This window comes from Lepus europaeus, chromosome 22, assembly GCF_033115175.1.
Source record: "Lepus europaeus isolate LE1 chromosome 22, mLepTim1.pri, whole genome shotgun sequence".
Taxonomy (NCBI): Eukaryota; Metazoa; Chordata; class Mammalia; order Lagomorpha; family Leporidae; genus Lepus; species Lepus europaeus.
This window is the reverse complement of record NC_084848.1, coordinates 9,887,088-9,900,973: the sequence shown is the minus strand read 5'-3', so window position 1 is coordinate 9,900,973 and position 13,886 is coordinate 9,887,088. Positions and strand designations below refer to the sequence as shown.

General features: G+C 61.7%; 1 protein-coding gene across 2 annotated transcripts in view; it reads left to right on the top strand.

Annotated features, from left to right (window-relative positions):
• RIN3 (Ras and Rab interactor 3) overlaps window positions 1-13,886 on the top strand; it is a 328,519-nt gene that overhangs the window by 62,369 nt on the left and 252,264 nt on the right. For both annotated transcript variants that reach the window (XM_062181250.1, XM_062181251.1), the window contains exons 6-7: window positions 510-818; window positions 11,878-12,009. In XM_062181250.1, coding sequence (XP_062037234.1) covers window positions 510-818; window positions 11,878-12,009 — 441 coding nt within the window. The remainder of the gene's footprint in view (window positions 1-509; window positions 819-11,877; window positions 12,010-13,886) is intronic.

The following is a 13,886-nucleotide window of genomic DNA, read 5'->3' as shown; positions in this document are numbered from 1 at the left end:
ACCGAAGCGAATTCTGGGAGGCAGCAGTGCCGGCTGAAGTGACTGGGTTCTTGCCACCCACTTGGGAGACGTTGGATTGAGTTCCAGGCTCCTGGCTTCAGCCCTGTGAGAGATGAACCAGTGATGGGAGCACTTTCTCTCTCTTTCTTCTCTGACTCTCAAATAGCTATAAACAGCTGTTTTTCAAGGTGCGTTGATTTGGTGCACAAATTTTAAAATCCGTGCATACGGGGAGGGGGGGGTGTCTCTGTGGTTTTGCGGACAGTTTTTGCACAAAACAAATTCACCTTTGCATTCCGTTTCCCCACGCACTGTTGGAAGGGCTCTGGTGTTAGCACCCCAGGGGCGCCTGTGCTTGCCTGGGGGGCTTCTGTTGCACGCCCCCCAACCCCGCCACCCCCTGGGCCAGAACCACAGGGTCTAGCCCCCGGGGCTGTGCACATGGCCCCCGGGCGGCAGAGTCGCTGCCGGCGCCGCCCTCACTGCCCCCCACTCTCGCCCCCCCCCAGAGGCGATCGTGGAGTCGGCCTTGTACAAGAGCGTCCTGAAGCCGCTGCAGGACGCCATCAACTCCAGCCTGCACGAGATCCACAGCAGGGACGGCTCGCTGCGGCAGCTCAAGGAGAACCAGCTGGTGATCCTGGCCACCACCACCACCGACCTGGGCGTGACCACCAGCGTGCCCGAGCTGCCCACCATGGAGAAGATCCTGCAGAAGTTCACCAGCATGCACAAGGCCTACTCGCCCGAGAAGAAGATCTCCATCCTGCTCAAGACCTGCAAGCTCATCTACGACTCCATGGCCCTCAGCAACCCAGGTAGGGCCGGCGGGCGGCCCGGAGGCAGCTGCGCAGGGCTGGGACCCCCGGGAGAGCCTGGCGCTGGGGAAGCCTTTCCACACAGGGGCCCAGCTGAGGGGTCAGGGTGAGGGTCCAGGGCATGCCGGGTGATCCCCTGAGCTCCCCAGGGGCGGTGGCTTGATGGTTGGCTGATCCAGGTGGGAGTCACCTGGGGACTAGGAGGAGGGCCCTGGGTGGCTGGGAATGAGCCAGCCCATTCCAGGCCTCTGGAGGCGATAGGAAGAGGCACAGGGCTGCAGGACACAGCACCATGAGCCAAGGCACACAGTCAGCCTGCAGCACTGGAGGCTGGGGAGTTAGGGCTGGGGCTCGCCAGGCTGAGTCTGTGCCAGGCAGGGTCTGTGTAAGTGTCCTGGGCCCAAGCTTCTCCTTTTCCTAGGGACACAGTCCCTGGGTTTGGGACTCTCCCTACTGCAGTGTGACCTCATCTGAGCTATTTATAGCTGCAACAGTGCCATTGCCAAATAAGGCCACGGTCTTAGTGCGGAAGGTCACACGCCGTGGGGGGGTGGCAGGGACTCGGTGCCCGCCGTGGCAGGAGCTATAAGCAGATAGCAGTGCTGATGGCTGCCCGGGCCATGGGGCCGTGGGGCCGTGGGGCAGGCGTGCGCGTCTGGGGCAGCGTGCTGCGGCCTGGCTGGGCTCCCCCTGCGGGACTGAGGGCAGAGGCAGCTGGCCGGTCCAGAGTGGGGGTGCCTGGGCTGTGAGGTTCAGCAGGTCAGCTTGGCCTTGTGCCCATGGCCATCACTGGGGTATGGAGAGAACCGAGAACTGAGGCCTGCAGAGCCGGCGCTCTGATCCACGTGTTCCTTGGTCACAGAGCAGCCCGGATTCAGGGGTGAGGAGGGAGGGCCGCGGTCACATTGCAGGGGTGTGGACGTAAGAAGGGAAGTCCCTGGGACCCTTGGTCGTCAGCTTATCACTGTGCTCCCCCAGGCAGATGAGCAGGTGGCCCCGTGCCTGGTGCACACCCAGTGGTCAGAATCCTCGCTGGATTCTGTCCACCAGTTACCCCTCTAACTGTATATCCTTGTGCAGTGAGCAACCTGTGTAACTGTGCATGGAAGATATGGTAGTGGGGAGTGGAAGCACTACTAGTGGAATTCACTACTGCGAATGATTTACCTAGAGCCCGAGGGCCTCTGCCGAGGAAGCTGCTTTATGGAGAGGAGCCACTGGGGCCCCTGGTGGTTCAGGGCAAATGTCCATCAAAGCAGCCACAAACGCACCTGTTTCAGGAGCTGTGGCCACCGGTGTGCCAGGGCCCCTTGCCCTGGAAAAGCTCCCCTCACAGGCTGCTCGGGCCGCAGTTCCCAGCGGAGTCGCTGTCTTCTGTGAGACTGATGCGTGTCCCGTGGCCAGCTGCTAGGATGCGTGTCCCGTGGCCAGCTGCTAGGATGCGTGTCCTGTGGCCAGCTGCTAGGATGCGTGTCCTGTGGCCATCTGCTAGGATGCGTGTCCTGTGGCCATCTGCTAGGATGTGTGATGTGTGTCCTGTGGCCAGCTGCTAGGATGCGTGTCCTGTGGCCATCTGCTAGGATGTGTGTCCCGTGGCCATCTGCTAGGATGTGTGTCCCGTGGCCAGCTGCTAGGATGCGTGTCCCGTGGCCAGCTGCTAGGATGCGTGTCCCGTGGCCAGCTGCTAGGATGTGTGTCCTGTGGCCAGCTGCTAGGATGTGTGTCCCGTGGCCAGCTGCTAGGATACGTGTCCCGTGGCCAGCTGCTAGGATGCGTGTCCCGTGGCCAGCTGCTAGGATGTGTGTCCTGTGGCCAGCTGCTAGGATGCGTGTCCCGTGGCCAGCTGCTAGGATGCGTGTCCCATGGCCAGCTGCTAGGATGCATGTCCCTTGGCCATCTGCTAGGATGCGTGTCCTGTGGCCATCTGCTAGGATGCGTGTCCTGTGGCCAGCTGCTAGGATGTGTGATGTGTGTCCTGTGGCCAGCTGCTAGGATGCGTGTCCTGTGGCCATCTGCTAGGATATGTGTCCTGTGGCCAGCTGCTAGGATGCGTGTCCCGTGGCCATCTGCTAGGATGTGTGTCCCGTGGCCAGCTGCTAGGATGTGTGTCCCGTGGCCAGCTGCTAGGATGCGTGGCCTGTGGCCAGCTGCTAGGAGGAGCCTTCCCCGGAGAGGAGACAGGGGCCACAGTGACAGAACCACGCTGTAACCCCCATCACGATGCTGGGATGTGGCTGGGAGAGAGGGGGCCGTAGCAGACACGGACACAGCGAAGGGTTTGCTTCTGTGGCGTGGACGTTCAGCTTGGGGGCCAGGTGCCCCGTGCAGTCAGGAGTCCAGAGAACAGGCCCAGGATGCAAGCTGCACAACTGAGTGACCCTCTGTGAAACCCCAGAGAGGGACTGGCCTTGTAATGGAGCAGTTAAGCCACACCCACAGTCATCCCAGATGGGCACCGGTTCAAGTCCCAGCTGCTCCACTTATGATCCAGCTCCTTGCTATGGCCTGGGAAGGCAGCAGAAGTTGGCCCAAGTGCTGGGGCCCCTGCCCCCATGCAGGAGACCTGGGTGGAATTCCTGGTTCCTGGCTTCGGCCTGACCATTGCAGCCATTTGGGGAGTGAACCAGTGGATAGAAGATCTCTCTCTGCTTCTCTCCCTCTCTCTATATATATAACTCTGCCTTTCAAAAAAAAAAAAAAAAACAGGAAAGTAAGGGGATCAGTGGGCAGCAGGCAGAACCCAGAGCTCTCAAGAGCTTGGCATGGTCAGCCCTAGGGGTCCAGAGCCCTGGGAAAGTACCCAGCATGCCTTGCAGCGGCGGCATGGCCCAGCTGAGGGCTGGCAGGGACCAGCCAGGAGCCTGCTCACACCTTCACAGAGCGAGGCGGCCCTGGGTCTGCAGCAGTGGGGTTGGGGGAGGCAGGCTCGGAGGTGCGCACTGGACTGGGAGTCCAGTGGTGCCCGGGCTCCTCTGCTCTCTAGCAGGCTGGGGCTGACCTACTCAGCCCCAGTTTCCCCCAGGAAGAGAAATTCTTTGGGGTTTACCTGCAAACGTGGGCTGGAACCCCAGCTCTGGTGCAGTGTCCTTGGGCGTCAATCCCACTGCGCCCCCACGTGCGTGACATGGGGTGAGATGCTTCTTGCCTGAGGGGTGGGATAGCGCATGGGAAGCACGCAGACGGCACCTGAGCCTCAGCTTTCCCACCCATAAAATGGGGCCAGGACCACCTCTCAGGGCATCCAGGAGAATCAGAGATGAGCGTGTGTTCTCACGTGTCGGGATGTGGGAGCCACCGGCTCCCCAGCGAGTTCCCCAAAACGTGAGGGCTCAGCCTCCCGAGTGGTTTCTAAGCTGGGTTCCACGTGCCACAGGACAGGCCGAGCCCCAGGCCAGCCCACAGGCCCCTGGGCTACAGGCAGGGCTGCGTGTGGGGTTCTGCTGCTGCTGTTTTTAAACCTTTCGTTTGGAAATCATTTCGGACTTCGGAGCTCCACGCACAGCAGTGGTGCGTCGGGCCAGGGGTGCCCGCTCCCCTCGTACTTTTGTGAATTAGTAACGTAGACCCCGCCTCTTGATGAGTTTCCCAGCCCGCCCCTGAGCCCCAGCAGCGCCAGAGCCATCTTTGTTAGGGGCATTCGGGCCCCCGAGGGCACGTGTGTGAGCAGGTGGATTTCCCACGCAGAGCTGGCCCGCGCTGAGTGCCCGTGGGCCGGACCCACGCCGTCCTCCCACGCTGCCACCTGGCCTCCTAAGGGCCCGGTGAGTATGTCCCTGCCTCCAGGGCAGATCCGTGCCTGTGGCTGTCCCGTCCTCCCCGCCTCCTTCCTGTGGAATTTTCCACAGCCTGCCTTGGGCTGAGAGGACGTTGATGTGTTTGAGGAAGGCGGGTTGCCCCCCACCCCCACCCTCTCTGTAATGGAAGTTCCTCATTTGGGGTTTGCCGGCCGTTTCTCAAGATTAGATCCGGTGGGCCTTATCAGCCAGATCCCAACAGACAGTCTCTTCTGACCTGGACAAGCAGCGATTTTAGGCCTCCGACTGCCACCTCCCCCACCGTGGGCACCCAGCGGCTGGTGCAGCCCGTGCTCTGGCTACTCCAGTGTCACCCAGGGCCCCCGGGGACCCCAGGCTGCGTTCTGCCGGCCTCTGTCAACCTGCTTCTTCCACCAACGACCCCACCACCCAGCCTGCCCCAGCTCTGCTCCCAATTGCCCAGGCCCTGGCCTCCGGCGAGGGTGCCCCAGCCTCCTGCTGGCTTTACCCAGGCCCACTGGAAACAGGACTGCAGTGGGGCCTGGCTGCTGGCTGCCCATTAGAATAAAAAGAAAAGGGTGGACTCAGAGAGGCGGATCGGGTCCTTCCAGAAAGGTAGCTGCTGTGGGCCCGGCACAGGCTGAGAATCCTCTCACTGGGGAGCCCGTGCCGACATCCCACGCCAGGCAGCCAGCCCGGGAGCCGACCCCGAGTTTCAGAGTCCCCCTCGGGAGCGTTTTCCATGAGGGGCGGGGTTGGGGTTGGGGTCCTAGGTCAGGCGATTGTAGTTCTCCCAGGCAAACGGCTTTGGATGAACTTGACCGTCCTGCGGCCAGGAGCAGACTGGGTTCCTGGAGAGAATGTTAGAACTTCTGGGTTCATCTCTGCTGTCCCTTTGACAGCCAAGTCATGCCCACCTCCTTTTAGGAAAAAAGATCGATTTTATTTATTTAAAAAGCAGTATGGCAGAGAGAGAGAGAGACAGGGGGAGAGAATGACCTTCCAGCCACTGGTTCACTCCCCAGATGGCCACAAAACTGGGCCAGGAGCCCCACCTGGGGCCCAGACACTGGGACCATCTTCTGCTACTTTCCCAGGCGCATGATCGGGGTGCTGGATCGGAAGTGGAGCAGCCAGGACTCCAGCCGCTGCGTCCGTGTGGGATGCTGGCTTTGCAGGCACTGGGCCAACTCCACTGCACCAAACGCTGGCCCCAAGTCATTCCCGGCTGTTTGACATCTAAGAGCAGGTGCTGCCGTTCGGGGGAGACAGATCCGAGCCCAGAACGCCCTTAAGATGGGAGCAGGAAGAGGGGATGAGGAGGTGAAATTTCCGTTGTGAGGAGCAGGAGCCATCCCAGGGGGCAGAGGGGCAGCCTCTTCCGCTCCTTCTGCCGTCTGTTGAAGCCCCTGATGCCACAAGCGCTCCTCCATCCCAGAGAACAGAGTGCAGGGCGGCCATGGGACGTGGGGGCAGAGGGGTGGTGATGGAGCCCAGGCCCCTCGCCGCCCAGCCCCCCAGCAGGGGACCCTTTGCTGGGGGCAGCCTCAGAGAGAACACACAGGCTGCCCGGGACCCAGCCCTGCCCCTTTCTGGCTCTGTCACCGGGTTCGGGTCACTCGGGCACACAGCCTCAGTCTCCCCCTGTGTGCACGGACGCAGCTGTGCCCACCTCGCCGGCTGCTCATTGGCAGCGGCTGGCAGCCGGCACGCACTCTAGTTATTACCCGCCCTGGCCGGGCACCTGGTCCAAGGCTTCACCAGGCTAAGGGAGGTGTTGTAGGTCCCTGACCTTGCTTGTCCACCCTGGTCCTGGACATGTCCCATTCTGAGGTTTTACAGGACACGCCCCCTCCTGTCTTGCATGATTATCGTGTCCAGTGTTTAGCAGGCACCGAGCTAAGCACCACCCAATGGGATGTGGGCACCGTCATTATCCCCATTTTACAGCCAAGAAAACTGAGGCTTGGAGAGGTCCGGTAGCATATTCAGGGTCACACCTGGGCAGGTGAGTGGTGGACCTGAGACTTGAACCCAGGTCTCGTATTGAGGTGCTGCTCTCTCCTGCCTCCCTGGCTGGTTTTTCTCCCATATCCCAGTGTCAGAAATGAGCTTGGCAGAGACAGACCCGGGCCGCACAGGCTGCGTGTCGCTGCCTCCATGGCCTCCAGCCCTCTCCAGCCAGGCTGGGCCTCTGCGGCTCCAGGCCTCCAAGCCCGCGGCCTGCAAGGCTGCTGAGTGAGCTCTGCAGGGAGCCGGCGCCAGTGCCTGCGGGTGCGGTGTTGCTCAGAGCAGAACTGAGACTTAACCAACCCACGCATGTGCAGGGCGGCTTCCGGGAGCTTCGAGAGAAAGGGAGCCGCTGCCTCGCACCACGGCAGCCCCCGCCGCATGCCACGGCAGCCGCAGGCTCACGGGGGCCAGCAGCCGGCTTCAAGTCTTTCAGCTGGGCAGGTGGTCAAGCGGCAGGGGCTCCTGAGCACTCCGTGGGGAGCACTCCCGGGGAGCACCTTCAGCTTGTTTTTATGTGAAGGAGAGCTTTGCTTCTCCAGCGTCTCCCAGCAGGTGAAACACGCATACGGCCCCTTGGCCAGCTTGTCACAGGTGCCCGGCGTCCCTGCAGGCGGCACACAGCTGGAACTTGGCGGGAGGACCGCAGATGTCACTGGGAGGTGCAGGCTGCAACCAGCTGCACGTGATCCCTGACCCCGCACGTGACAGGTGTCAGGGTCCCAGTGGCACTGGCTGGGGTCCCACGGTGCGCAGGGCTGGGCCTGGGACTCCAGGCTTCCCCTCAGTGTCCATGTCCCTGACCCTGGCCCAGGCAGGACAGAGTGGTGTCCAATGAGAACACACCCGGCCTCGGGTCAGTCCCATCAGCATCCTACATCCTAAGCCCGGGGCTGGGGACCAGGAAGGCAGCGATGGGCAGAGGCTCAGAGAGGTGTAGCGACTTGCCCCGGCTCCCACAGCCTCCATCCCTGCCCTCAGGGAGTGGCCCGTGTGAGGGAAGGGCAGGCTCTGAAACGGTCAGCACGGATGGAGGGCTGGGCACCCGGCTCAGAGGTTAGGAGCTGCTTGGGATGCGCACGTCTCTTAGCAGGTGCCCGGGTTTGGGTGCTGCTGCTCCCCTTCCGGTCCAGCCCACCTGGGGGGCAGCAGGTGATGGCCCAAGCACTTGGGGCCCCGCCACTCATGTGGGGACCCAGATTAAGCTCAGGGCTCCTGGCTTCGGCCTGGCCCAGCCCTAGCTGTTTGGGGGCATGTGGGGAGTAAACCAGAAGATGGAATGGAAGATCGATCTCTCTCTCCCTTTCAGATAAAATAACCTTTTTGTAAAGACATATGGAGCTGTGCGCTGGAGCAGGGACCATGCAGCCGCACAGGAGGGTGTGGGCAAGGACAGAAGTGGGGACGGGGGAGGCGGCCGGGGCGTCCCAGGCAGGGGAGTGCTGTGTGGGAGGGGATCGGAGTGACCGTGTGTTCAGAGTTCAGGGACTGGCCCGCGACGCCACACCGTGGGTGATGCCTGGGAGGCGGATGCAGGCAGAATGTTCTCCTGGGTTGGAAGTTGGAAAGTAGAGCGAGCGACCGGGAGGACGTCGTGGAGAAGGTCTTGGAGACACGTCCACGTCCACGGTGGCTCTTGAGACCGAGTGGGATGAGAGCTTTGCTCTGGGTCAAAGGACAAGACACGCTGCCCGGGCAGGCAGAAGGGGCGAGCAGGAAGGCTGCCCCGGGGCCCTGCCCTGACCGGCCATGGCAGGACAGGCGGCCCCCGAGGAGGGGTGGGGACTCCCAGCCCTGGGCAGGCAACTTCACAGAGGTGGGGAGGCCCCAGGGGGAGACGAGTCCTCGCTGGTGGGGGAAGCACAATCGGGGCTTTGCAGAGGCCCTCGGAGTCAGGGCTCCGGGCTCTGGCTGGGGGCTCCACATTCATTCATTCATTCATGGGTGCTACTGCTGTCCTCTGTGTACCCAGAGACAGAGATGAGCTGCTTGTGGCCGGGGCTGGGGGACCTGCGCGGGGTCGGGGGGGACAGGGAATGGGCCTCAAAGCCCTTCCTAAGGGGTTGGCCGAGATGCCCCAAGAGGCCCGTGGGGAGGGTTTGTCCACCCTGGCTGCAGGGCCGGCCTTCGGCTGGAAGCAGGATGTCCTGCCCCAGGCCTGTGGCCCCTTCGGGGGAGTGCCGGCGGCTGCGCTGGCATTGCAGGACGTTGCACGGCGTCCCTGACCCTCCGCAGCCGTCACCTCCAAGAAGCCACCCCAGATGTTGCCAGAGTGGCCTGGACCAAGCGCCAGTGCCTCACTGCCCCCGTAGGAAGGCCATGTTCTCTGTGCCAGGCGAGCACACAAGCTCAGAGAGGTGAAGCAATCAGGCCAAGGTCACACAGCCTGCAGGCTCACGCACCGGGACTTAACACTGCAGGTCTGAGTCTTTGCAAAAGATGCTGTGTGTTCTCAAATCGCCCACCTCGATGAATCACTCTCTTGCTCTCTCATCTTCTCTCCAAGGCCCTGCGAGGGCATCAGGGCCGGTCTTGCTGGCCCCCGTTTGCAGGTGCAGAAACTGAGTGTGGCCAGGAAGGCAGGGTCCCTAACCTGTTCTCCGGAAAATCAAGCGGGCGAGTTGTGAGCAGAACTCACACCCCTGCAACGGAGCACTGGACAGCGGGAGCCGTGGAGGGCCCCGAGGAGACAGAGATGGGGAGGAACGAGATCCTCCCTGGGCGGCCCGCGTGTGCCCCGGGGGTGGGCCCAGCTGGTCTCGTGCCAGCCGCTGCCTCGGCCCCACCTGCAGGGCCAGGGTGTGGGTGAGGTGAGCCAGCGGCTGGGGAGTGCCACGGGGGTGCCGGAGAATCCACAGTCAGCGCAGTGCCTGCTGTGCGCATGATACGTATCACACGTGCGTGCTGTCCACGCTTGAAACAAACGGAGTGCTTGCTTTTTAGCGTAGCTGCTAGGTCGTGCGCCCAAAGCTGCTCCAATTCCAGAATATTTTGGCCACACGAGTGCGTGCTGGCTGGCACTCCCCGTTCCCAGGTCCCCGCAGTCCCCAGCCACCTGCTGCCCACCTGGGGCAGCGCACCACTTGGAATTATTTCTGGAATTTGAAACCGCAGACAAGGGGGTACTGGCGTTGGCACTGCTTACAGCAAAGCACCCCTCAATGTTTCCCTCTTGGTTCAGCACCCAAGAGCCCGTTCTGGTAACTACCTGTGGCTCTGGCCCAGTGTGGTTCAGCCTGGCTCTACCCAGACCTGGCCTGGGCACCTCGGCCTGCAGCCTCGATGCCGGGGTGGAGACGGGAAGGGACTTGCTCTCGTCCACAGCTCGTGAGCGGCAGAGCTGGGATTTGAACCCAGGCCCAAGGCCGGAGGCACAGCTCTGCCCACTGCACCTTGGAAGTTCAGCTCCCTGAAGCCTGTGCCACCTCCTCCGTGGCACTGCTCGGAGGAGCAGGTGTGAAGTCCCCCATGGGAGCTAATGGCCCTGAGCAAGATGACGTCATGAGCAGATCGTCCCCGTCAGTGCGATCTTCCCAATCATGTCTCTTCATGCCCCCCAGATGGAGCCACTGGCGCTTAGGGCAAGAAAAAACAGTTTTGTTCCCCCAAGAAACAGGCGTATTTCCTTCTCAAAGACAACGAGAGAAGGGCGTAATGATTGTGTTTCCCTCTTCACTTTAGCCACCAGGAAGCTCAAAGCCAAACGTGAGAAGGTTTGTAGGTTCTTACTTATTCTTGTGCATTTAGGTTTTCCTACAGCACAGCTCCTCCTCCTGGAGTTGGTACTTGTCTTTATGTTGGCTTTATTTTTCCGATTTTCCTGTTTTGTCAGGTGTACGTGAGGACTTCAGGAAAGGTTTTGGAAAGTGGAATTAAAAGATAGTTTCTTGGAGTGCAAAAAGAATTCGAAGTCCATGCCTAGTTATCCCACGATGTGATGGGGCAGGAAGCTTTCAAAGACCCATATATGTGGGCTTCGAAATGTTTTTGCACTAAAATAGACTTGGCTTTATAGTCCGTTTCCCAAGAGCTACTTGCAGGGCCCTTGTATCCCCCAGCGGTCACCTGAGTCCTGAAACGCACCCAGTGGACACAGGCTTCGGGAGGAAGTGCCTGTGCCTGGACTGACGGGTTAGTCTCAGCCGAGACACCGAGGGCCACAGCCCCGCGCGCGTCCTGCTGGGGCCACGCACAGCCCTGGGAACCGCCAGCTGAGATCTAGGGACCCCTCCCTGAGCCCCGTGGGTTAGAGGAAGTGAGAAGCCGGCTGGGGGCTGCCTGACCGTCCTCCACTGGGCAGAGCTGTCAGCCAAGCGGCAGACAGTTCCCCAGGGCCTGCAGAGGGACCTCCAGGGGATTCTCCTCTCCCCCCAGAGCCCCAGCCTTTGGCTTTGTGTCTTCAGAGCCAGCCTGAGCCTCGTGGGGGAGGCATCTCGCACCCCGTACGGCACCTGCTGCTGGCGGCGGGACGCTGAGCCCTGTGGGCTGTCTGCGGGGCCCGAGCGTGGCCAGGAGCCGTTCCTTCCGGAGGGGCTGACGTTGGAAGACACCTGGAAAGGCCACAGCCCCAGCGTGGCGGCGAGCAGTGGGATGTGGGGTCTCGTCCGGTCTCAGGCCAGCGTCTGTTTCCCGGGTGGGGCAGGAGACGCGTGGTTGTCGGGGTGGTGGTGGGGAACCTTCCCAGAAGCACCGATGTAAGGCTCGCAGCTGCTGCTAGGCAGAAGTGGTATGGCAGAAGTGCAACGTGAACTTGACCGCCAAGCGGGCAGCCAAGAGCAGTCGGGGGAAGAGCTGGGAGGGGTAAGGGGGCCGGGTCTCGCTACGGCCCAGAGGGCACCTGGCTGCTGCCTTGGGCCTCTCCAGGAGGCCCAGCCCAGGCCTCTGAGAGTCAGAGGGAGCAGGCACTTTCTCCCCTCAGCCCGCAGATCCCTGGCCCTGGCGCTGGGCAGGGCAGGGCCGCGAGGACAGCCTCCCTGGTGGGCACTGGGCACGGTGCTGAAGGCCTCACTTGGCACACCTGCATTCCATACAGGACCGCCTAGGTTCAGGTTTCTGATCCCACTTCCTGCTAACGCAGGTGCCCAGGGAGGAGTGGATCCCCGCTACCCATGTGGGAGACCTGGCTCCAGCCCCTGGCTCTTGGCTGTGGCCCGGCCCAGCCTCAGCTGTTGCAGGCATTTGGGGAATGAGCCAGCAGATGCAATACTCCATCTCCGCCTTTCAAAATAAATGAAAATAATCAGCGCGTTCAGAAAGAGCCCCTGGGTCCTCACTTCTTGTCCTTCCTCCCCCAGGGAAGCCCTATGGGGCCGACGACTTCCTGCCGGTGCTCATGTACGTGCTGGCCCGCAGCAGCCTCACCGAGCTGCTCCTGGACGTGGAGTACATGATGGAGCTCATGGACCCCGCCCTGCAGCTGGGGGAGGGTGAGTCCCCCACCCCCACGCCCCTGACCCAGCGCGCAAGGTGCAGGGCTCGGGCTGAGCCCGGGAGACGTGACCTTGAGTGTGACTCCTGGGCCAGTGTGTAGCCTGGGAGGGGCGATGAACCCAGAGGAAGAGACCGACAGCTGCAGGGATGGGAGGAAGCCTGTGGGGTGCTGGAGCGTGCCCCCTGGAGGGCTTCCTGGAAGAGGTGCCACCAGAGCTGAGCGTTTGAAGGATGAGTAGGAGCCAGCCAGGTACAGAAAGGAAAAAGGCAGGGGCTGGGAGTGTGGCCCAGGAGGCAGGCACGGTGGGCGGCGCCCGCAGGAAGGAGTCTCACCCCAGCGCGCAGTGCTCAGACAGTCCCCTGCCAGGGGGCCTCGGCTGTGGGAGGGGGCAGTGCCGTGGAAAGAGAGCCCTGTGTCCCCGTAGGTGGGGGCAGAGATGTGGTTTGTGCCACCCTGCCCTCCGCTTGCCTTCCCCCTACTTCCTCTCGCCCACCTAACCTCAGCCACGCCTCCAGGGAGCCAACACCGGCTTTGGGGGAGCCCAGCTCATCCTCTGAGCCTTGAAGGGTGGGGTGAGGCTGCCAGGCCCTGCCGGCCCCGTGGGCGTAGCTGGCCCCCTGCGGCCACATGTGTTTGTAACATCTGTGGGTCTCTGGGGAAGTGTGACAGGTGGTCCTGTGAGCTGTGGACGGCTCAGGGAGCCTGCGCGAGCCCCCGACTTTGCCATCCTGTGTGCCGTGGGCGTGCGGCTCGGGGACCTCAGAAGCTGCTCATTTTCTTCTTTAGTTAAAATCTTCCAGAAGTTAGAACAATGTATTTCCTAGGAGGGTCCAGGAATTCAGGAGAAGCCAAACTTTATTTAGAAGTGATTATCTGCTGCCTGGTACCTCCACCCACACAACCATCCATTTACATTTCCACACATCCACCTGTGCCTTTATCATCTGCCTATCCAGCCATCCATTCGACTTGTGTGTCCACACATGCACCTGTCTCTTCACCCATCCATCCATCCATTTGTTCACCCGCTAGTCCGCCCGTCCATCCATCCATCTGTATACCCACGTTTCCTCATCCATTCGTCTACTCACCCATCCACCTGTCCATCCATCAGCCATCGATTTATATATCCCTGTCTCCTCATCCATTCATCCATCCATGCATCCATCAGTCCATCTGTCTACCCAGCCATCCGTCCATCTATCCACCTGTCCCTCCGTCCATCCATCCATCCATCCACCCAGCCATCCACCTGTCCATCCGTCCATCCATCCACTTATCCAGCCATCCACCTGTCCATCCGTCCATCCATCCATCCACCCAGCCATCCACCTGTCCATCCGTCCATCCATCCATTCATCCACCCAGCCATCCACCTGTCCATCCGTCCATCCATCCATCCACCCAGCCATCCACTGTCCCTCCGTCCATCCATCCATCCACCCAGCCATCCACCTGTCCCTCCGTCCATCCATCCATTCATTCACCCAGCCATCCACCTGTCCATCCGTCCATCCATCCATCCACCCAGCCATCCACTGTCCCTCCGTCCATCCATCCACTTATCCAGCCATCCACCTGTCCATCCGTCCATCCATCCATCCACTTATCCAGCCATCCACCTGTCCATCTGTTCATCCGTCCGTGCACCAGTCCACCCACTCATCCATCCCCCACCCGCCTACCTGTCCCTCCCTCCCCCCACCCGCTCATCCATCCCCCACCCGCCTACCTGTCCCTCCCTCCCCCCATCCACTCATCCATCCCCCACCCGCCTACCTGTCCCTCCCTCCCCCCATCCACTCATCCATCCCCCACCCGCCTACCTGTCCCTCCCTCCCCCCACCCACTCACCCCTGCCAGACACCTGGG